Source organism: Felis catus, chromosome B3 (assembly GCF_018350175.1).
Source record: "Felis catus isolate Fca126 chromosome B3, F.catus_Fca126_mat1.0, whole genome shotgun sequence".
In the NCBI taxonomy this organism is placed as follows: domain Eukaryota; kingdom Metazoa; phylum Chordata; class Mammalia; order Carnivora; family Felidae; genus Felis; species Felis catus.
The window spans coordinates 133,866,400-133,891,202 of record NC_058373.1 but is presented as its reverse complement, the minus strand read 5'-3'; the positions used below and the strand labels follow the sequence as shown (position 1 = coordinate 133,891,202).

The 24,803-nt window shown below is 43.6% G+C and overlaps 1 protein-coding gene across 13 annotated transcripts in view; it reads left to right on the top strand.

Moving 5' to 3' along the window:
- Positions 1–24,803, top strand: part of TTC7B (tetratricopeptide repeat domain 7B) — a 255,087-nt gene that overhangs the window by 91,888 nt on the left and 138,396 nt on the right. For 12 of the 13 annotated variants that reach the window (XM_045060370.1, XM_045060371.1, XM_023255949.2 and 9 more), the window contains 2 exons: positions 16,591–16,669; positions 22,455–22,627. In XM_045060370.1, the coding sequence (XP_044916305.1) occupies positions 16,591–16,669; positions 22,455–22,627 (252 nt within the window). The remainder of the gene's footprint in view (positions 1–16,590; positions 16,670–22,454; positions 22,628–24,803) is intronic. The other variant, XM_045060379.1, reaches the window with a different exon arrangement.

Here is a 24,803-nt window from a genome sequence, read left to right as displayed (position 1 = left end):
AGTTTCTTAGAAGAATTGACATTTGAACTTGGTCTTTGAAGGAGGGGTTACAGTTTCCCATCTTAGGGAGGACTGGGGGGACAGGGGTGTTAGTCACAGGTGAATGCTAGATCTATCAGGCCAGATACGTTTCATACGCTCATTGGAGGCAGCATTGTCTAGTGGTTAAAGAGCACCGACTCTAGATTTTATAGAGACATTCACCAGCACTGTGATCTTGGCAAGTTTCTTGACCTCTCTGTTTCAGTTTCCCTATCTGTAAATTGGGGATAATAATAGTGCTAATTCATGTGTCGTTTAAGCAGATTAAGTGGGTTCAGTAACGATAGTGTGCTTGAACAGTGTCTGTCACATAGTAAGCTCTATACCAAGGTTTGATCAGCTCCACAGACTGAAGGATTTGTCAGCTTCCTAGAGGGAAAGGTACGATTGGCAGCCAAGAAATCTGGGAAAGTGATGACAACAGGGGCCGCATGGCTTTTGGATCTTCTCACATATCCATGTAAAAAAGACACAGTAGGGGCTCCCGGGTGGCTCAGTCGGTTGAGCGTCTGACTTCAGCTCAGGTCATGATCTCATGGTTCCTGAGTCCGAGGCCCACGTCAGGCTCTGTGCTGACAGCTCAGAGCCTGGAGGCTGCTTTGGATTCTGTGTCTCCTTCTCTCTCTGCCCCTCCCCCACTTGCACCTTGTCCGTCTCTCTCTTAAAAATAAATAAACATTAAAAAACATTTTTTTGGGGCAGCAAACCCAAAACAACATTTATAACAGAACCAGATGCCAAGGTATACTCGTGAACACCAAGGTACAAGCTGATGTGACAACTCCCGACAGCTATGGACTAGCATGTTGCTTGCATTTGTGCAGGAGAATGCAGAAGGAAGCGATGGGGCATCTGATGGACCTGAGAGTTAGAGACTTTAAAATAGCCAACAAGAGTTGGCTGGACAGCTTGGCAGGTCAGTTGGGATCAGCGGTTAAAAATGAGAGGGTTTTGCCGAGTAAGGTCTAAGGGGCTGGAGCAGTGTGGCCCCTCTGAAGACTTGAAAATGGACCCGTGGGCTCTTTGCCGGGACTGGGCCCCACAATGGGGGGAAACTGCAGAGCGTGGAATGGAAGTTGACCAAGAAGTAACACAAGAGACAAAAGACTGAACAGGTAAACGTTGGGGGGAGAGGGAGATAGCCAAGAGTTATCATAAAGCAAGCTGCTATGTTTTTTAGCAGCTTTATTTAGGTTTTATAGATATATATCAAAAACTCACCTGTTGTAAATTTGCAGTTTAATTGCTTTGAGTAAATTTTTACAGTGGTGCAGTCATCGGCACATGGCACCTTTAGAACACTTCCATCACCCGAAAAAGTTCTTCATGCATATTTGTTTCCATTCCCACCCTTAGCCCCGGGCAACCACTGATCTGTTCTCTGGCTCTATGGATTTGCCTTTTCTAAACATTTCACAGAAAGGAAGTCATAGAATATGGAGTCCTTTGTGTCTTGCCTCTTTCACTTTGCACGGTTTTTATGTGCACCCACATTGTAGCAAGTCTCAGTAGGTCATTGCTTTTTATTGCTAAATAGTTATTGCATCACATGGCTGTGCTATCTTTTGTGTATTCATTTACCAATTGATGAACGTTTGGATTGCTTGCACTTTTCTAACTGTTATGAATAATACTGCTATGAACATTCACGTACAAATCTTTCTGTAGACATGTTTTCATTGCCCTTGGATGGATTCATGGGAGTGGAATTGATGGGTCATATAAGTTTGTGTTTAACTTTTTAAGAAACTGCCAAGCTGTTTTCCAAAGTGGTTGTGCCATTTTACATTCCTGCCAGCAACGTGGAACGTTCCAACTTCTTTTCATCCTCTTTGACACTTAGTGTTGTCAGTTTTCAAATTAAAGCCAGTCTAGTGGGTTTGTAGTGGTATCTCATTGTGATTTTAATGTGTATTTCCCTAATGATTAATGAGGTTCAGCAGTTTTCGTGTGCCTCTTAGCTGTCCTTATATCTTCTGTATGAAATATCTATTCAGATCTTTTGCCTGGTTTTCTACTGTGTTGTCTTATTATCAAGTTGTAGGAGTTCTTTATATATTCTTGATGCAAGTCTTTTATCAGGTATATACTTTGCATGTATTTTCTGCCTGTCTGTGGCTTGTATTAATTTTTTTAAATGAGGTCATTTAAAGAGGAAAGTTGATTTTGATGGAGTCCAATTTTTCTTTTTATGGGTCATCCTTTGGTGTCGTATCTAAGAAAATTTTGCCTAATCTAAGACTACAGATTTTCTCCCATGTTTTATTCCAGAAAATTTCTAGTTTTAGCTTTTACATGTAGGTCTGTAATCTGCTTTAATATTTGTGTATGGTGTGAGGTAAGGGTCTGAGTAAAAAAGTTTTTTTGTATCTAGATATCCAGTTGTCCAACCATCATTTGTTGAAAAGTCTCTTTTTCCACTAAATTGCCTTGACACTTTTGTAAAAAAATTAGCTAACTGAACATAAATCTAAAGGTTTGTTTCTGGAATCTCTGTTTTGTTGCACTGATTTATATGTCTGTCTGTAAGCCAATACCACACTGTCTTGAATATGTAGCTTTATAGCAAGTTTTGAAATTAGATAGTGTGAGTTCTCTAACTTTGTTCTTTTTCAAAATTATTTTGGCTATTCTCAGTCCTTGACATTTCCATATAAATTTTAGAATCAGCTTGTCAATTTCTACAAAAAAAGCCTGCCAGGATTTTGATAAGGTTGGCAGTGAATCTCTAGTAGATCAATTGAGGGAGTATTGCCATAAAATAGTGAATCTCCCAATCCAGGATCTCTTCATTTATTTAGATTTTCTTTAATTTCTCTCAAGAATTTTTTATGGCTTTTATTGTCCAAGTTAAGCATTTATTGTTGTTTCTAATTATTTTATTCATTTTTATGCTACTGTGAACGGAATTATTATTTTCTTTAAAAAAAATTTTTTTTAATGTTTATTTTGGAGAGAGACCGAATGCAAGTGGGGGAGGGACAGAGAGGGAGACACAGAATCTGAGGCAGCTGCAGGCTCTTATCTGTCAGCACAGAGCCTGATGCGGGGCACAGACCCATGAACCCTGAGATCATGACCTGAGCCAAAGTCAGACGCTTAACCAGCTGAGCCACCCAGGCCTCCTGAGGAATTATTTTCTTAATTTCACTTTCAGATTATTCTTTGCTATCATATAGATATACTGTTGCTATATTGTTGTATTTCAATATCGTTTCTTGTGATGTTGCCAAACTTACTAATTAGTTGTGGTAGATTTTTTAATAGATTCCTTAGAATTTTTATACTCGGGATCACATCATCAGTGAATAAAACCAGTTTTACTTCCTCCTTTCCAAACCGTATGCCTTTTACTTCCATTTGTTACCTTGTTGCCTTGTCAAGAACTTCCAAAACAAAGCTGAGGAGAAGTGATAGAGGAGACATCTTTATCTTACTCCTGCCTGATCTTAAGAAGTAAGCTGGGGCGCCTGGGTGGCGCAGTCGGTTGAGCGTCCGACTTCAGCCAGGTCATGATCTCGCGGTCCGTGAGTTCGAGCCCCGCGTCAGGCTCTGGGCTGATGGCTCGGAGCCTGGAGCCTGTTTCTGATTCTGTGTCTCCCTCTCTCTCTGCCCCTCCCCCGTTCATGCTCTGTCTCTCTCTGTCCCAAAAATAAATAAAAAACGTTGAAAAAAAAAAAAGAAGTAAGCATTTGGTCTTTCACCATAACATGTTAGCTGTAGGTTCTTTATAAATGCCTCTTTGTCTCTGGTAATGTTTCCTCACTTACAGACTGACTTATGTGATATCCGTATAACCATACTAGCTGTCTTGTAGTTACTGTTTACATAGTGTGTCTTTTTTATCCTTTTATTTTCAACCTGTTTGTGTCTTTGGAGTAAAGTACTACTTGTATATATTTCTTGTAGGTAGCATGTAGTTGGATCTTGCTTTTTAAATTTAGTATAAACATTTTTGCCTTTTGATTCAATTCCCATTTAATGTAACTGTTGATGTGATTCGATTCATGTCTGCATCTTGCTTTTTTTCTATATGTCTGGCATCTTTTTTGATTCTTTGTTTCTCCCTATCACTTTCTTTTGTGTTAAGCAAATACTTTTTAGTATTACATCTTAACTCTTCTGTTGATTTTTTATGAATTACAATGTAGGTCTTAAATGATCATAGTCTACTTTAGATTAACGCTGACTCAATTTTACTAAAATCTACAACTTGACTCTAACATAGCTTCATTTCCTCCCTTCCTTGTGCTATTAATGTCTCTATATGTTATAAACACAACAGTGCAGAAAATAAGTATTCCCTTATACAATCTTATTTTTTATAGGAGTTTAAAATGATTTAAAAATGTATTCATACAATATTTTATATTTACCCCTATATTTACATTCCTGGTACTCTTACTGATTTTTGTCCTGTGGATTCAAATTGCCCTCTGTTGTCATTTCCTTGTAGTCTGGACTTCCTTTAACATTTCGTATTGGGTGTGAGAATTCCCTAGTTGAGAATTCCCTCACTCTTTGTTTATCTGGGAATGTCATTATTGGCCTTCATTTCTGGGTGACAGTTTTACTGTAGATAGAATTCTTGGTGATAGTTTCTTTTCTTTCTGTACCTAGAGTGTATCTACTCCTCTGATGAGAATAGTATGGTTGTTCCCCTGTATGTGATTAATTTGGTTGTTACTTTCAAGATTTTTTTTTCTTGCTTTCGTCAGGATTACAATTACATGTTTGTTTTTCTAAAGTACTTTTTCTCTCTGTTCTTTGGACAATTTTTATTCATTTATCTTTAAGCTTGTGATTTTTCTGCCATCTCAAAACAGCTAAATTCCGTTCAGGGAATTTTTCATTGTACTTATACTTTTTAATTCTAAAAATCTTCATTTAGTTAATTTCTATCGTTTCTGTTTCACTATTGAGATTCCCTGTTTTTGAATCGACTGATCTTAAAAAAACATCTTTGTATAACGTTTCTGTTAATTCTTTGATTGTACTTATAATAGCTTCTTTGAAGTCTTTGCTAAATCCAACATGTGGATCCATTTGGAGTGAGTTTATATTGATTGCTCTTTTTTTCTGGCCATAGGTCAGGCTTTTCTGTTTCTTTGTGTGTGTCATAACAGATAGAGTACAATCACAAATTTTAAAATGGAAAGAGAACGCTGATAGCACATGCGGAAAATAAATTTTTAATATTTCAGTAATCATAATGATGGTGGTATTATTAGTATTGCTACTCCAAAACACTTTTATGTGACATGGAATAAAGCAAATGAATACTTATGGAATGTTCTATCTATTATCCCCTGTGTCCTTGAGGACCAGATTTCTTGGTGTGGGAGAGGGGCAAAACAGATTTAAAATGGAAGAAATCAAGAACAAACTGTGTCAGTCCTGAATGATTAAATTGGAAATGATTGAAACCAGGAGGTAGTGTGTGTCTGCATACGTACATGTGTGTGCATGTGTGTATATATATACATATATACACCTGTGTGCATGAGAGAGAGAGGGAGGGAGAGAGGGAGAGAGGTCTGACTCAGTGACTGACCCAGTAACAATGAACATCCCTAGTGCATGATTGTGATCTTGAAGTATCATTTACCAATAAAAGAAATCATTCCAGTTCTGGAATAAGATTTCTAGGATCATGTTTAAAGAATTCAGGCCAAATATGGGACAATTTGAATTTCAAGAAGGATAAAAATTGCAAGAGACTCATCAAATATGTTTAAATTCATGAGTTCTAAATCGGTATCAACAAAGTAAATAAAAAGCACTGGAAAACCGAATATTAGATGAAAGGAAACACCTTCCTATAAGATTATTCCAGCTAATGAATGAAAATTCAAAGAGAGACTTAGAATATCACCATTTCGTACCTCCCAGTGAATTCATGTATCTAAGGGCTGCTAACACCAAAAAAAAAAAAAAAAAAAAAAAGAAAAAGTGACAGCCAGAAATGATGTGCCTCCTGATAGAGGGGTACACCACTGGCAAAATCTTGAGCAAAGGGATTGAACTTGAATAGGTCAAGTCTTGAATTCCAACTACCAAGTTTAAGAAATACAGAGAACAGAGAAAAGTATGAAACTGTGCAGTTTTCCGGCTAAGGAGAAACTCAATGGGGCAAACAGTTCAGATTCTTTAATAGATAAATTCTAAGGAAAAGAAGGAGGTAGAAAGGGCACCTACAGATTAAGAGATTTTAAAGACTCCTCGAGTAAGGAGAAAAGTGGGCAAGACTGAACTGTAGTGTAGGTATGTATACTTGAGGGAGTAAGCCATAAGGAAATGGAATGAGGCGATTATTCTAAAAGTCAGGGTAGCAGGTACTTTTGGGTGGAGGGAGGAGCCTGTTAATTGGGATAGGGTGTTTGACAATGGTCTTTTTTTTTTTTTTTTTTTTAGAGAGAGAGCATGTGTGCACAAGCAGGGGGAGACACAAGAGGGAAATAGAGAGAGAGAAAGAGAGAGAGAAAATAACAATCCTAAACAGACTGCAGGCTTTTTGCAGAGCCTGATGCAGGGCTCGATCCCACGATCTCCGGGATCACAACCTGAGCCGAGATGAAGAGTAGGATGCCCAACCGACTGAGTCTCCCAGGCTCTCCTCCCTGACAGTGGTCTTTTTTTAAACCTGAGTGGCAGTTATAAGGGTGTTTGCCTCCTAAGAATTCCCCAGGAGATTTATTTGTTTTATTTGGCTGTCTGCTCTATATTTCATACAATAAAAGTTAACAAAGAATGGGGGAGGGTGGGCAGTGAAAGATGAGATAGAACAGTGCCCAGCAGAGAGCAGGGGAGGGATCCCTGTACTGGGAAGCCAGGGGCCACTCACTGATGGAGCTGCTGGGTGGGCCTCTCCCTTTCTCTCTCAGGGACTCGGTCTCCCTCTCTGTCAGTTGAAGGTAATGAAGTCCTACATGCCTCAGTAGGTTGGTGGGGGAACCATCTGGAATAATGGGTTGGGAGATGGCATGGAACCAGTTGGTGTTGCCTCAGAAGAAGATAATGATGGTGGTTCGCATTTACTCAGCGATGACTGTTACCTCACGTAATCCTGACAGCAGCCCTGTGAGTAGCAGGTACGCAGCTGGGTCGTATCCTGTGAGCACACGAGGACCCAGTCTCTGTCCTGAAGGAGCCGAAAGTCTTAGAGGGGCTTTCTTGATGAGGGAGTGAAATATTTTTTAATTACCTTGTCAGTGGTTTATTAATACACTTCTGAATGGCTTCAAGGGGCTTGAAAATAGGTTATTTTCCCCCAAGACAATTAAATATGCTCCTCACAGATCACGCTTGTCCTGTCCTGCTCGTGTGCTTAGCAAAGCTTTTTTTTTTTTTCTATAGATGGTCCAAAGGTACAGTTGAGCTCACCATCTTGGGTGACCGGTTGTGAATGGGAAGGTCAAATAAACGAGTCACTGTATGATGAAAGAATTTAATTTATAAGCTTGTCCTGACGACTGGGGAGAGACCTGTCTCTGTGTTGTCGTCCTTTGGTCAGTGTTAGTCTCTCTGATACCGTCTTACTTCAGAGTTGTGTTTCTGCCCAGACCACTCAGCAGAAATTCCCCGAGGTTCCTTTGTCCTCCGCCCCCAGGGGAGGGGCCTCCAATCCCATCCCTTCTTTAGAAACCAGTGTATTCAGGTGGAGACTTGGACCCTCGCTGCTCCCAACCTTTCTGGCCTCTCTTCTGCCTCTGTTTCTGCGTCACGCGAAGCGGTCACAGTTTCCAGGTTGTCTGCGGGCTTCTGCACGACGGGGATGGTCTTCAGCTTTCGCACCAGAATCAGATTGAGCCTGAGTTCAAATGCTGGCTCTTCTGTCCGTGGGCTGTACGGCGTTACGTAATTTCCTGAGCCCTTGTTTCCTCATGCAAAAGTTCTGTAAAACTACAGAAGGTGCTAAATAAATACTTGTTGCTTGGTTGAGAACATTTTGACATCGTATATAATAGAAGCTGGTCCTGATTTTCCTCTGTTTTCTGCTAAACCAAAGGTACACGGACATAGCAGCGGCTGCTTTTGGCTCTGGCCCAGTCAATGTTGACACGTGGAGCGGAGAGCCAGATGATAGATGGTGGGAGGCAGTGGATGGTTGGAGAATGGGGGGAGTTCACATGGTTCTGAGCACTGGGTCAGGAGCTGTACAGGTGTCATCTTACTCCGGTGTTTGGAGGGAAGATAGTCCCATTTTCTAGACGAGGAAACAGGCACAGCAAGATAAAGCCAGTTGCCCACATTCTTACCCTTCGAGGTGCGTGCCTAGCATCTGGTATTGTTTTCCCTTCGCTGTGTTTCCAGATGTCTCACATTCCATTCTCCCTTCCTCCTCTTCTGCTCATGATCACTCGCAACCTTTGCCCTTTTCTTCTTTTCTGTCCCCAGCTTATTAGCCTCTCCCAGACCCAAGCAAGTTATCTGGCATGACTCACGGGAATGTCTGCGAATCCCAAACGGCACCACGCTGCCTCGAGCTGAGATATACTGCTTTATTTCCCCAAGAAAAATACTGGAGGCTCTCTTGCCAATTTAATGGCGGAGCTCCCCCCCCCCCCCCCCCCCCCCGCCTTCCCCACATGGAGTGTATCTGGCCTGGTTTTGAACTCTACACCTTAGGCAGGCCTGGGGCCCCAGCACCGCCCCCAGCTGCTGCCACTGCCTGGCCCCACCCACGTGGCCAGTTGCTTGGCTCCTGAAGGCGTTTGGACCCGTGACCCTGTACATTTAAAGATCTTTTTTTTTTTTTCTTTTTAACTGAGTCCCTTGGATTTTTTTTCCCACTTGTCATAGCTTTTAAAATATTGTCCCCAGACGTTGTTCTGGAACTGCAGTTCTGTTTTCCGCTAATTGAAATGGAAGTGAGTATTGCACTCTGATCCTTGTACTTAACTTTTAGCTCAAGTATTGCAGTACATTTGGAAGGACTGTCCTCCCCTTGATGTCTTCTCCGCCTTTTTCCTTCTCCGGAGCACAATCGGCTGGGTGAGCAGGAGGTCAAAAGTACTTGTGAGACAGTTAGTGGTTCAGCCTCCCAGGTTAACCTTTTTGAGTTTGGCCTGGCCCTCATCAATTGATTCAGAGCAATCTCTGCAAGTTGGCTGTTTTAACTGAGACAGCACGAGAAGGATTCAGTTCACCTCCCTCAGTGCCTCTGCTTCTCAGTGTTGCATTTGTCCCTGACCGTCCCCTACAGCTTCGGTGGGGACTCTGCACTCCTCCCTGTGGGCACCAGCACACTTGGGAGATGTCACCATCATTTCCTGGGAGAGTGATTACAGAGCCCCGGAGAAGGAGCTTCTGTTACCCTCCCTTGACATGGGTTGTTGTCTTTTGTCTTTGAGGGCATGGTAGGTTTTCAGTAAATAACAAAGTGAATGAGTGAAGCCAAACCAGGAAAAACTTTTTTTTTTTTTTTTTTTGCTTCGAAGTGAAATGTCTCCAAAGCGGAAAAACAGACTTTCATGTTCTGTAAGTTGACTGGGAGGTAGTTTCCAGAATTCCAAAACTATTTAGAGCAACGACAGAGTTGTGAGGAAATGGTGGTAATAACGGTAAACATTTAAAAGCGCTCGCCTTGTGTATTAACTCATTTAATTCCTAGAACCAGTCTGTGGGGGGCAGGGGGCTACATTTGTTATCCCCATTTTACGGATGAGGAAGCGGAGGCACAGGCTCTTGCCCCAGGTCAACAATGAGTGAGTATGAAGCTGGGGCTTGAGCCCTTACCATATGGCTCTAGGACCCATGTTCTGTTTGGCCTAGGTGTCAGTATATATGTAAGTATGTGGATTTCCAGGTGAGCATATGGGAGGGCCGGCCTCACGTGTTAGATAAGTTCTGGTTCTTTTGGTGCAGGTAGCATTAGACTGAGGAGTCCTGCTCTGTGTTGGATACCGCTGGGACTCGGGGCGAAGGTGACCATGGTCACACCACGGCTCACGAGGATGCACGTGTATTGGCTGGCTCACAATTGCACCCCTGTGCCCCTTTCCTGGTGCCCATAGGCACTCAGTAGATATTGTTGGAATGAGGATTGATAGCCTTTGACCCATTCCCCAAAGTTGGAGAAGAACGTGAGAGGAAGCAAGCCTCTCCGTATTCCATGTTTCCTCAGAGGCCAGGGGTCCGGGCGAGTGTCAGGGAAGAGGTTACTGGGGGAAGGGTGCCGTTGTTTTGCCCGATCCAGCTTGCATCTGGGGGCCTCTAGCACACCACGCTGGAAGTGTGCATGTCCTGTCCCGGCTCCGCGACAGCCCTGCCTGCCTCACTGGACTTGTCCCTCCGCTGCCTGAGACGCTGTCTGATACACAGAGCCGGCTCCGCGTGCTGCCTGCTGCCTGGCCGGCTGACCGAAACGCCTGATTGACTCTGCTTTTGTCACGGGGAAGCCTCAGTTGCTGAGGTAGTCAGAAAAAATGTTGTTAAGCCTAGTACAACTCTCATTAGGTTTGCAGCGAGACTTCCGGAAGCTTCGCCTGCTTGATCGCCTCCCAGCGTGGATGGCTGTCACACCCTCCACCACTATATCTAGGCTGCAGCTGGCCTGCTCCGTTGATCAGACAGAGTCCTTTGCTAACCAGGCCAAGGTTGTGGGTTTGATCCCTGGCCTCTGACTACAGCAAGCCATCTGTCTTCACAAATGCATGTCATTGGATACGAGGCGAAGAGCGTGTACAGAGGGAGAAGCTGGAGTCCATTCTGGGACAAAAAGCAGCTCCCTGACAGCCGGCCAGAAGTGCCCTTTTGGACTGCGAAGGATGTCTTTTTCTTCTCACACTTTCCCGATCTGGATATCTGGTTTTGATTTCAGACTTTTTCCAAATAGATGATCCTAAGGTTGTATAAATGAAGAGGAGGCAATTCTCAAGCCTGAGAGCTAAGAGAAATTGACCTAGAGAAGGCTGGTTTATTTCCGTCCTTCTGGGGTTGTGTTGACAATGTCTAGCGTACCAGTGGGGTGTGTCTCATGTAAGAAGGGTCTGCTTCAGTTGTCCCCTTTGTGGTCAAGAGGACTTTTCATCAAGGAGATGGGGAAAGGGATTTTGGAATACAAGATGGCGCTCACTCTTTCTTTTGAGGGCACACAGCTTCCTAAGTGTCACTGGGTGCCCGGTTGGCTCTATGTGGCAGTTGGGACAAAGAGGGTCTTTGCTCCCGAGGTGATCACGCTTTGGTTGGCAGACAGACAGAAATACATGTGAAAACCAGTGTGTTGAGTGCTCTCTAGGCTCAAAACACAAGCGAGCTTGTTGGGAGAACCCAGGAAGCAGTACCTGCGTTTTCCTAGGGAACCTAGGAAAAGGCTCCCCAGGTGGCCTCTGACCTGGGTCTTGAAGGATGGCTAACAGTTCCTGGAACACTTCAGACAGAGAGGAGCAGGTGTAAAAGGCACGTGAGCAGGAAAGCTTCCCTGAAATATTTGGAAGGTTTTTAAAAAATCTTCAAAATCCTTCTTATCCGTGCAGCTCTCTAGAAGCTGTCAGGCCAGGCATGCCTCACTCTGCCCCTTGGGACAGGCAGGTATGTCACTGCTCCCATGCTGCACCCATGCTGCACCCATGCTGCAATGCCACCGAGGGCATCTGTGACATATTCTGTTTAAGAGAGTGCATTGCTGTGCTGTCTGCCAACCCAGTGCAGCGAGAAAGAAGGGGACAAGGAGCAGGTAGAAAATGTATTCCCTTGTGATCTTGGTGTATTCGACTTACAGTAGCTCTGAAATTCATTCAACAAGTATTTAAATTTTTTTAATGTTTATTTATTCTTGAGAGAGAGAGAGAGAGAGAGAGAGAGGGAGAGAATCTAAAGCAGGCTCCAGGCTCCAAGCTGTCAACACAGAGCCCGACGAGGGGCTCAAACTGATGAACCGTGAGATGATGACCTGAGACGACATCGGATGCTTAAGTGACTGAGCCACCCAGGTGTCCTTTATTCAACAAGTATTTATTGAGCACTTGCTGTATGCCAGACTCTGTTTGAGGGGCTTGGGGTATGTCGGTGAGCAGAACACAGATCTTGGTCCTCAAGATGCTTATTACGTTCTTATGGGGTGTGTGAAGCCCTCTGAGCTCCCTGGGGTGGGATGGTGTCCCTTGCTCGCCAGTGTATCTTCAGGGATGAGCCTGGAACCTGAAGAACAATGCACTCAGTGACTGTTGAAATGACCCTACTGCTGAAGAGCCTCAGGGGTGCTAGTTGGTAAGAAAAGACCTGGGAAAAGCCAGCGACTTCTTAGTTCTGAGAGATCTACTAGCTTGACTTGTTCTGTCATTGATCTTTGGTTATAAATTTCTTAACCACAGAGGAGAAAAAATATTGAACTTACTCTAGCAGGAGCACTTTTTCCTTATCATCCCGGAGTTTGACAAACAGCATAAAAAGTATTTTATTCACCCCAGAACTTTGGGTTTGCATGACCGTGATAATGGATAGTTGAATCGAAGAGTGTTGGTGGCCTGGGCCAGACTCTGAGGTCAGAAAATAATCTGGAAGGACAAGTTAGGGGAAGAACTGCCCCGTCCCACCCACGCTGGTCCCAAGAAACGAAAGGAGAAATAATAACTAAAAAGGTGTATTGAGCTTGCTGTTGAAGGAGCCACCTATCACGAGGTGTAATGGTTCTGAACGTCTCCGAGTTTCTCCCAGCCCTGGTTTCCCATTTTGATTTTGATTCTGGAGCTCTGGCTTCCTTCCCAATGCAGCTCCTCCTTGGTTTCGTGGCACAGAGGCACAGGTGGCCGTGTCAAAGAGCTCTGAATGTGGCTCAGAGTCATGAAACAGGCGCTGCCGTGGACTTGCACGTGGCAGGGTGTAAATTTCAGAGACCAGCCTTCAAATGGCTGCCGCAGGGCCCGCGGGGTCCAGAGGGAGGCCAAGTGCTGGCGGGGCCGCCTCCCTCGGTGTCCTCAGGAAGTCATGCTTTTGCCCTGACCTAAGGGCCAGCAGACGAGACCTGGGAGGTTCCTCCCATCTGAAACCAGATGGAGAAAGGAGGAGGGAAGAAGTGCAAGTAGGTCACCAGGAACAGAACGCGTCCCTGGGAAAAGTGGGCGGGCTTTCCTGTCAAGACAGAGCAGTAGGTTGCCTGGGTTTGAACACGAGCAAGGCGGTGGGACTGGCCCAAGCTCTCCCCACAGGGTTGGGGGCACACAGGGATGTTGGCAAGGGAAGGCAGGGTTGTGCCTGCTCGTCACACTGGACAACCAGCTGGGGCTCAAGGGACGCCCAGGCCCCTTCTCCTTGGTGATAGCTGAGCTGTTGGGAACCTTTCCACACGGAGGGAGACGCGCCCAGCTCAGGAAGCTTACCCAAGCAAGACGCGGGAGGTGAACCCCAAGTTCTGACAGCTTGCCAAAGTGCCCGCTGCTCACAGGCTGGCAGGAACATTCATTTTGAGACTAGTTTGCCATAATGAATTCTGACATCATTGTGCTCTCTCAGTCAAGGGTGTTGAAATGGAATCAGTGACCTAATGTGAAGGGTCTGTGGAAACCCTCAAAACCAAGGAACGTCCTGGCCTCCCTTGTCTTCGTTTTGGAGTGGAGTTTTTAAGCAACAATTCATTCTAGATATTTAATGATCTCAACATTTGAAGAATAAACTAATAGTTTAGAGACATGAAGGCAATCCTGTGGCTTTTATTTCCCTCAAAATGGAGTATTTCATAGCATTTAGGCTATAATTCTTATAAGTTAATTTCCCCTTTTTGTTCCTTTCTGTCATGATCATCCATCTAGCTTAAATTTTTTTCCTGCTGTCATGGCAACGGTTGGAAATGATTGGTTGAATAAAATTATGTGCCTAAAAAAAAAATGTATGAATGGTATAGGAGTTGCTGAGAAGGAGATGTTTCTGCATCTGGGAAACTTTCTTCCTCTTCTGCTATTTAAAATCTTTCACCTCCAGCCCCTTCTTCCTGCTGTCAGCCTGGTCTGTGGCCGGACACCCACATGTGGATGGTGCCACATTCGTTTGATTGGCACGGTGGGGTGAGGCCTTCGGGGGTCACTGTGGATCCTTTGTTTACAAGCAGGATCCCAGAGCTTGAGGAACAATTCGATTCTGAAAAGCTCCCGCCAGAAATACCGTGGAAACAGTTGAGAAAAACTGTTTGCTTCAGAGGCAGCGTGGGTACCTTGGGAACAAGCACCCAGAGGCTGATCAGCCCCCTCCCGTGCCGCACCCCTGAGGCCCAGACACTTCCTCCAGTCATCCAGCAGGGGGCCTCGGTCCCGCGCGGGAGAGCCTCCTGGCCCTCAGAGGGTAGTTGAGTTTCTCCAGCCATCCTTTCTCTTTTAAGGCGGCCGAGGCAGTACCCTCCAGAAGGCTTCACCTGGGCTGACGCATTTTCTTTCGGATCGTGAACCACTTCCTAGCAGTAGCTCATTAGCTGTGGTCACTGGAACGGGTAAAATCTGTATTATGTATATATGAAGTGATTTGCATAGAAATGTTACAAAACAGAGACCTGAGCTCGCTTATTCGTACTTTGGTACTTTGTTCTTTCTTCTAGAGCCTCACTTTGCTTTCAGAGCTGACATTTCTTTTGCCCAGAAAGGTGATAGAACCCAGGAGAAAGCTTCCAGCTCATTCTCTCACTGGATTTGTGAACCTGAGCGAGCCATTTCACTTCTGTGTCATAATGGACTAGGTTGCGTTGGATCGTGTCTAGCTGGAAAATTCTGTGGGTCTGTAACTGGATAAGTGTCTCCTTTTGCCAGCAGGGCGCGGGAGACATTCTGAATGACCAGTGCCTATCTTGCAGCCTTCCCTGGCTCATCATATTCAGATTTGATGCTACTTTCAGGCCTGATTTCCACCCTGGAAAAACAGCCCTTTACACACTGGGTCTTTAGTTGTGTTCCCTCAGCCCCACCCTGACGTCCTACAGTTCAAACTGCCGTTCCTTTTGCGCACAGTAGGAGCTTGGTCTGTGATTCTGGAACAAAATTAGCCCACCGTGCCCACACCCATCCCTTTTTTAGCTGTTGCTATTTCCTCCCCCACCCCCCACCCCGTTACTTAAGAGAGCTGAGCTTCAGTCCAAAGCAAATGTACTTTGTTGCCTGTGAACACAGATCCCATAAAAACAAACGAAGGGGAAAGCAGAGGACATTGTATGTCCTGGGGCCCATTACCTAATTTTTATTCACGCCTCTGTTAGATTTTCTTTAGCGCCGCTTAGAGTCCTGAGCACACCCTTCTCTTTTTATGTCACCATAAAGCTTCTGATCTGGTATCATCTGATATGTGTGGGTGAGAGGAATCCGAGAGTATTTATGTACATACGCCAGTAAACTATTATCTTAAAGTTCCGGGGCTGTACTTGTGAACGAGAGTCCTGGGATGTCATGTAGGTATAAGATACAAAGGAACAGCCCGCGTGAGTGCTTGTAACCTACAGAAACCCCACATTCAGTTTGATTAAATACCTTTGCATGATTTAAAATGTCACCCAAGAAGAGAGGCAAATACCTAGAGCATCTGTCCCAGCCGGCAGAGGCTGGCTGACAGGTTTGTACCGGCTGACCCGTTCTGCGGCTTTTTGGAAAGATGAGATGTGTCCTAATGAGCAAGTTATAAATATCACCGAGTTATGTCATAGGTGGTGGCAGCACTCAATGTAAATGGGAAGTGTTCCCAGCTGAGCAGGGCAGGCGCAGCTTTCAGGGAGGACAACGGGCAGGGGCCTGGACATCTGCACCAGGATGTCACTAAACAATGACTTGTCCGTTTGTCTTGGGAGGTGTGGGGCCGGGAGGGGAGATGTGTTCTGAGCAGAGTCAGGCAGCTCCGGGTTCCAGTCCTCATGCATTTGCTCTTGGAAGGGCCTTTGACCATTTGCTTTTTCTTGTTGGTGCAGGGTTGGGGGGAGGAAGGCCGGTTTGATGGCTTTTGGGGACAGTGATTTCTGTCCTCAAAGATGCAGAGTGATTGCTTGGTGGAACCCCACCGTTTTCATACCTGTTACCTTTGTCTTGCCCATAAAAATCGCAAGTAACAGGAAGCCTTTACCCACAGTGCATTCAGTGCTGACATTTCTGTACCCTGTTGCCACCCACCTTTTAAGTGAAAAGATAGATTTCAGCACCAATCAATAGAGCAGGAAAACTACAGAGCCATTGTAAGGTTGAGGAGAAACTCTTGCAAGATATCTTACATTTTCTTCCTTTCCTTTCCTTTCCTTTCCTTTCCTTTCCTTTCCTTTCCTTTCCTTTCCTTTCCTTTCCTTTCCTTTCCTTTCTCCTCCCTCCCTCCCTTCCTTCCTTCCTTCCTTTCTTCCTTCTATACCTTAGAACTGATTTTCACATTTTTTTTTTCTTGAGGAAATCTGACTGTGGAAGCGCAAAAGACCACCAATCCCAGGCCAAATTTTTCAGAGTTGAACAAAGATGGATGGACATGTGCAGAATAATTGTTTGCTGAAAATCTAGCCAACAGCTTTTATGTAGACAAAATGCATTGAAATATGTGTATAAAATATTTAATATTAATGCACGCCAGATGGAAACCCTGTCAAATTCTGTGTGCACACAGGAACTTGACAAGAGGAGTCGGGAGATTTAGAGAGATCCTCAGAGCAGTAGAAACAAGAACAACTCAAAACCTGCGAATGGTGAGTGTGATGGATAACTTGATTGAGGCCAGAAGGGCACTTTAGGTGTTCTCACTCCTTGCCTCCCTTCCCCTCCCTCTGTCCCTCTGCCCCTCTGTCATAGATATATGAGCTTTATTGAGATCTAATTTCCACACTATACATCTCACCCATTTAAAGTCACTGGTTTGTAGTATGCTCGCAAGATTGCTCAGCCGTCACTACTGTTTAATTCCAGAACATTCTCATCCCCAAAGAGAAACCCCATACCTATCAGTAGTCAATCCCCACGCTCCCCTTTTCCCCTGGCCTCCGGCAACCACTAATTTCTTTTTGGCTTTTATGGATCTGCCTGTTTTGGACACTTCAGATAAACGGGGTGATATGTACCATGTGGTCTTTTTATGACTGGCCTCCTTCGCACACTGCTTTCAGGGTTCACCCAAGTTGTAGCACGGATCAGCACTTCACTCCTTTTTGTGACCAAATACTATCCCACTGCATGGATAGAACACATCTCATGTATCTGTTCATCAGATGGACATTTGGATTGTTTCCACGAGTTGGTGACTATGAATGATGCCACAGTGGACATTCTCATGCGAGTTTTTAGGTGGAAATATACATTCTTGTACCTAGGACTGGAATCGCTGGATCGTATGGTAGCTCTACATTTGTTTGTTTGTTTGTTTGTTTGTTTAACTCATTAATGATTTAATTTACATCCAAGTTAGTTAGCATACAGTGCAATAATGATTTCAGGAGTAGAAACCAGTGATTCATCCCCTACATATAACACCCAGTGCCCATTCCAAGTGTCCTCCCCACTAACCCCTTGTCCATTTAGCCATCCCTCCACCCACCACCCCTCCAGCAACCCTCAGTTTGTTCTCTATATTTAAGAGCCTCTTACGTTTTGTCCCTCTCCCTGTTTTCATGTTATTTTTGTTTCCCTATCCTCTGTTCATCTGTTTTGTCTCTTAAATTCCACATATGAGTGAAGTCATATGGTATTTGTCTTTCTCTGACTAATTTCGCTTAGCGTAATACCCTCTAGTTCTACCCACATTGTTGCAAATGGCAGGAGTTCATTCTTTTTTGATTGTCGAGTAATATGGTAACCCTGCCTTTAACATTTGGAGGAACTGCCAGATGATTCTCCAAAGTGGCTGCGCCATTTTACATTCCCCCCGAAAGTTACGAGGCCTCCAATTTCTCCATATTCCCTCACAGCACTTGCTGTTGTCTTTTTAGTTGTTGCCATCCCAGTACATGTGACGTGCTGTCTCATTGCGGTTTTAATTTACATTTCCCTGATGGTTGATGATGTTGAGCATCTTTTTATGTATTTATTGTCAGTGCTAGCTCTTGAAACCTAAGGAATGCATCCCATAAGGCAGGGGCCACGTAAGCCCTCCCAGATGCCAGTGTAGCAAAGGAGTGAGTTGTCTGCTAATGATTTCACACCAAAACCTAACCAGAGCAAAAGCAGATTAGATCCTGAAGAGTACTTAGCTGTTTGATTAGTTATATTGACTCTAAAACTCAGAGGAGAAATATAAAAGCTGGTTCCATAAACCAAGCTGTTGATCGCTGTTTGGCTCTCTTGTTGACTTAAGTTCTCCCTCTTCCTTTTACTCCTTACACTTTCCCTGCTGGGGGAACTTATTGATGGTACCTCCATAGCTTGGCCTGCAGAGCCATAGCCAAGGGGTGTCTGGGTGAAGGTCTGGAGCTTACCAGAAGCTAAGCGAATATCACATACAACCCCACACAAGATTCCACTTTCCTTTGTCTTGTTACCATGCCACTGTCCTCCTCACGTCATGGCCCCTTTTCGTGCCTTGGTAGAGTTTCACTTGGGCAAGGCCAAGAGACTCCTGTTGTGGGAAGAGAGGCTGAATCTTCTTTTTGGTGTCTTCAGGGTTTTAGGATGCGCAACTGTCATGGGGCCAGGTGGCTAAGCCAGAGGCTTTCCTGGAATTAGTGGGCATGAGGGAAGATGGGTGACTTTACACCCCCCACCCCCTACCCCCCACCAAGACTTCACCTGGTCTGTGAGATTTATTTATATATTGATGGGATTTTTAGGTGCCTTAAGAAGTTCAAACTAGACATTTTGATTTGTAGAGTTCTTTAAGGGAAAACAAAACAAAACAAAACCCTGAAAAAGTATAGATAAAAATTATTGCCAAATGTCTTTTCTCTCAGATTGACCTCCTCCCAACATTTCATAACACTCCTTGCCTGGTCAGCACGAACAGGTTCTTTTAAGATTTGGAAGCACAATTAAAGTAACTGATTATACTGGCAAGTGTTCTTATAATTGTTTTAAGAGCTGATTAAAAATCCAGTCTTTCAAGATTGCTTAAATATGATGCATTTGTTCATATTGTTGGACTCAAAAGCATATATATTTTATTAAGGAGATTAATGGTTTTCCCCCACTAGAAGATGCAAGTGCATTGAGTGCACTGTGGGGATTTACTTCAACATTATTTTTCCTGCTGTTTACTTCAACATTATTTTTCACAGAATTAGAGAATATCTTCCACCATTGCCTAAGGTTTGTGGTATTGAAATCAATGTACTTTAACTTATAAAAATCCTATGAGGTGGGATTCTGAATAAAGATATGTCAGGAAGGGAGAGAAGTTTTTTCAATTAGTTTTCCTTTGTTTTCTGAGAAGTGCCGTGAAGAGGCTCCTAAAGAAGTCTGGATAGACTGGAGTTGCCCCTGGGCATTTTCAGCTGCTAACTGGTTGGTGCTGATGTGAGAGGAGTCACTTCCTGTCTGTGTTGGACTTGAGGCGCGAGTAGACCTGTGGTCTTGGTTGATGAGGCTCACGTGACCTAGGTTGAACTGCTTCTAATTCCTTGAGGGCTGAACCAAAGGTGTGCATCAGAATTATGTGAGCAACATTTTTGAACAAGTACACATCCCTAATCCTGACCTCAGAGATGTCAACTGAGTAGGTTTGGGGCAGGACCCGAGAATTTTATTTTCTCATTTCCACAAGGGATTCTTTGCCTTCCCCAGCTGAGAAGCACTTGGTGCTTGGTGGGCTTATTCACTGGTATCTTGGTCTGCACTAGACATCAGAAAGCTTGTCCAGTTAATACTGCTCATAACCATAGGATTCCTCAAGGATCAGCTGATCATTGCAAATTTATGACACACTTAGGAGATGGAAACGTTGCTTTGTAAGCTCTATGGGGTGAGACCATAGCTGAGGGCTTAACAGTACATTTACAGCAACCCCACTGTTAGGGAAACACTCCAAGGAACTAAAAGCAGGTGTTCAAACAAAAACTTGAACGTTAATGTTCGTAGCAGCACTATTTATGATTGCCAAAAGATGGAAGCGATCCAAATGTCTATCCGCTGACGATTAGATAAACAGAATGTGGTATGTCCACACAACGGAGTATTATTCAGCCACAAAAAGAGTGAAGACTGACCCAGGCTACAACATAAGTGAGCCTTGGAAACATTACGCTGAGTGAAAAAGCCAGATACAAAAAGGCCACAAATTGTGTGATTCCATTTTTATGAAATGTCCCAAACAGGCAAATCTACAGAGACAAAAAGCAGATTAGTTGTTCCCAGGGTCTGGAAGGGGGGCATGTAGTGACTACTATAAGGGTACAGGCTTTCCTTTTGGGGTGATATTCTGGAACCAGATAGAGGTGATGATTGTATAGCACTGAAGGTACTAAGTGCCATTGGATTATACACCAAAATGGTTAAAATAGTAAATTTTATGTTATGCGAATTTTACCACAATTTAAAAAATATATACAAAATGGATTTACATAATGGATTTACAAAATGGATTTGTACATAAAAACCTGACTTGCTTCTGGCTCCCTTCCTCTCCTTTCTTTCCTTCTGACTTTGATAGCTACCAATAATTTGTTAACTTTTCAACTGCAAGCAAATGAAACCTGAGTATAAAAAAGTAGAAGGTCTGATTGACATTGGTAATGTTGCTGGTAATTTCTCATATTTAATCTCCTGTTCTGAAAACTTCATGTGGGCTCTCAGTGCCCACAACCAAACTAGTCGGTAGTGCAGTGGTGAAATGACACCCTTAAAATATGCAATCACATCAAAACCTTATTTTCAAAGTCTCTCTGGAAGGTTAATACCCTGAGGTAAAGTGAGATCTCGCATGAGCTGTCTAGTAGTGGACAAGCAAACTGTTTTTAGGACAGAGGTTTTTATAACTTCAGAATCCCTCCATGGCAGATATACCCAGAAAATGAAGTTCCTCGTTCATTTTTTCTCCTTTGACGTTTTTTTTTCCCGTCAGCTATAGCGAGTGGAGGTTATTTCTACCAGTTGATGCTTCCAGCAGAAGTCATTAACGTATATGACTGCAATGAGATGGAAATGAAGCTATAATGGAAGGTTTAAGAAAACAGTTCGGGAGCTGTTCAGGTCCTGAAAATTGTGTGCTTATGAGATCTTTACAGATGGCTCAGTTGGGGATGATAGGAGTGCATTTAATTTCACATTTTTGTAGACATTTAAAGCCAGCGGGTCTTACTTGGGAATAATTAAGAAAATTTGCCTTTACCCAGTGGTCATCAGAAACCACTAAGCTAGTGATTTGGTTGCTTTTAAGTTTCCTTGTGGTGTTTTAGGAGATTTCATGTGGATGAAAACCTAGCAGAGTTCTCTCCTGGAACATATTTATTAAAAAAAAAAAGTCTCGCCCTCAGGGAAGATCAGCATTCTCTGCGTGTTCCAAAGAATGCTAAAACCTTGTGGGAAAACCTAATGGTTGAAGTTTTATTTTGCCACCTTTGGCTGATCATGGGGTAGCCTGGACCACCCTCAGGTGCAATGCTTCCGTTTTCAGAGAGATTTTGTGGGTTTGTTTGTTTGTGTGTTTGTTTTTACTTCTCCTCTCCTTTATCTCTGGAAGATTATGAGGTAAATGAACTGATACGCGTCAGCCAGCGAACTATTTCTTAGTAGATGCCACACACACCCTCTTCCCATTCATCCTACGTGGTACTGTTCTATATGTTCCATGACAGAGGGCTTGGAAAGCATAGTAAATCTGTTTCTAACTCAGGATGACAAGACCCAGATATGTCTGGGTTTTCACAGTGAGAAAAGAGATACCTATCCAGCTTTGAAAAGAGGTCTCTCTTGATCAGCAGCCACGCTCCCCACCTTGCTTTCTCTGTTGCACAAGGTCAGCAGGAGCCTTTGGGCCGCAAGGCCCAGCGTGCGCCCGGAACGAGGTGCCCAGATGCTGAGTCCCAGGATGGGGCCACCATGGGACTGGCCTGTGGCACTTCAAAGAGGGAAGGCATTCTAAAAATCTTCCCTGATTGTCATCTTACCATCAATGAAGAGATTTTTGGGTTTTTTTTTTCAGGAATAACATCATCTAGGTTGATGCCAAGTTTGGGTTTCAGCAGGGATCTGTTGGGAGGTGATGAAAATATTTGCAGTTCGCCTGTTACAAGAGCTTTTGGGAGAGAACTTAACTCAAAGTTTCAGTTGCTTTAGGCATAAAACACGTTTAGCGTTTCAGAGGCAGGGTGGCATTCAAAGGACATGAACTTGTGTTTCAAAATGGTTCAACTATCTTGCTGTATTGTATTTTATTTTTTGTCACCAACTGATATAATTTTCATCAGAGAAGTAAAAAAATTTTAAGCATGAGTCTTGGCATTGTGCCTAGCACAAAATGATGACTGAAAAATATTTATTGAATGAGTGAACGAGTGAATGAATGATACAAAATTGATTCATAGCTGTGCCTTTCCTCCTTTGTGTTTCCAGACAATAGCCAGGCAGTTGGCGGAGATCTTGTTGCGGGGTATGTGTGAACAGAGTTACTGGAACCCCCTGGAGGATCCACCCTGCCAGTCACCTCTGGACGATCCTCTCCGGAAAGGAGCAAACACCAAAACCTACACCCTGCCTCGGAAAGCCCGCGTCTACTCAGGAGAGAAGTATGGCAGTTGATGTCCTCATTTGTAGGTTAGGGGATTGGGGGAAAACTCAAGGATGAGTAGAAGTTCAAGGGCAGATTCTTCCCCGAGAAGAGAACCAGACAAGTCTCATTTGCCAATTTAATAGATATACCTCATTATTTTTCATAACTTCTGCAAATATCTATGCACCAGTGGGGCATTTTAAGTAGGAAAATTCTCTCATTTCGGTGGTTGGCCACCGTTTTCAGCCATCACTGTTGGTCTTTGGGATTCTCATTCTATTTATTGTAAGAAACCTAGCATTATCCAGCAATTAGCGACAAATCTGTTTGTAAGCCAGAGTTAACCTTATTTTCTTTTCTTCAGCAATTCCTTGATCTTTTTGTTTAAAAATTTGTTTTAGGGGTGCCCAGGTGGCTCAGTCGGTTAAGCACCCGAACTTTGGCTGAGGTCGTGATCTCACCATTTGTGAGTTCAAGCCCTGCGTTGGGCTCTCTGCTCTCAGCGCAGAGCCCACCTCAGATCCTCTGTCCCCCCCACCCCTCTGCCCATCTCTCACGCACTCTCTCCCTCTCTCAAAAATAAGAATAAACATTAAAAAAATGAATAAAAATTTGTTTTAAACTGAATTATCTATAAGAAGAAGGAGAATTAAATAATTTGTAAGTGATTGGAAGATGATGTCATCCTCTTAATTTTTTTAAGTTTTAAATCTGGGACTTAACCACCTTTGAGGAAGGTGGGCTAGGGAACCACTGCAGTCTCCGTGTGGGCCCTCCCCATTTGGGGGAGGGGGACGTGGCAGGGAGAGACCATGAAGAGGGCCAGGAGACAGGGACAGTTGTTGACTCACTCTTGATTCCTCCCCTTAGAGCCTCACCTTCCCATCTTTGCCTGTCCCTGCGAGGACAAGGCATGATGGCTTTTCAGAATCTCTCCATGAGGGAAGGGTGGCGTGTATGAATGCATATGGAAGCCTCCACGGTTGTTAATCAAATCGGGAAAATGGCAGAGAGACTGCAGGCTGCTGTATTGCTAGATACTACATGTGTGACTTCTGAAACTGATTGTCGCATTTTCAAAGGGGACAGCATTTCTCCAGGCAGCCTCTCTTAATCCTCTTATGTTGACCCTGGCTTTTCTCTCCCTCATCATCTTCCTGTTCAGACTGTATTTCTTGTATGGATTCAGAGTGAGCATATTCTTAACTTTTTCCCTAGGCTTATTTTAATTTGTGTTTAATCCCCTTTTAATTTAATCCCCCCTTTTTATGGCCTCGTTGAACCATGAGTTTGCTTAATTCATGGCCTGTGTTCACTCCTTAGTCCTTATCTGGATTCACAGAACATCTGTCCTAACAATTCCCAAACTCTCACTTTAAAAATGCTGACTCCTCATTATGAACTATTTAGAAGCAGGTTTGGGGTTCATTTTTAAAGTGAAACTTACATCCTAAAAATAGACCTGAGATTTTTGTGTGTGTTTGTGTGTGTGCTCTCTATGTTTCTTAATTGACAGGCATATAAGATGCCAGGTATATTGAGAAACTCAGCTCTTACTCCCTCCCCTGATCAAGCTGGACACATAGATAGAGCTCTCTGTCTCTTTGGGTGTTATTCCAATGTGGCCTCACCTCTTGAAGGCAAAAAAGCTCATAGAGCCGGCCACTTCTCCTTTATTTTGTGAACCACTCAGACTTTGTCACTGTTCTGACGTCAACTTCCCCATCTGTCCAAGGAGAATTATGGAGGCAACATGCAGATCTAGAAAATGCAATTACTGGTTCACCAGAGGATTCCCATACCAGGGCTGATTGCTAAGTCACAATTTCATTTTGCTCAGATACAGTCAGTTGGGTTTTTTTTAACCGTTTTGTTGAGATATGATTCACATACTTTACAATTTACTCATTTAAAGTATATAGTTCAGTGGCTTTTAATATGGTCATATAATTGTGCTTCCATCACCATAATCAACTTTAGAACATTTTCATTACCCCAAAAATAAACTCAGTACCTCTTAGCTGCTGTCACCCCCATCCCCCAGTTCCTTGCATTTTCATATAAACTTTAGGATCAGTTTTTGTCCATTTCTGGGGGGAAAAAAGGCAGCTAGGATTTTGATAGGAATTACATTGAACCCATAGATCAATTTGAGGAGTTGCCATCTTAACAATATTAAGTCTTCTGATCCA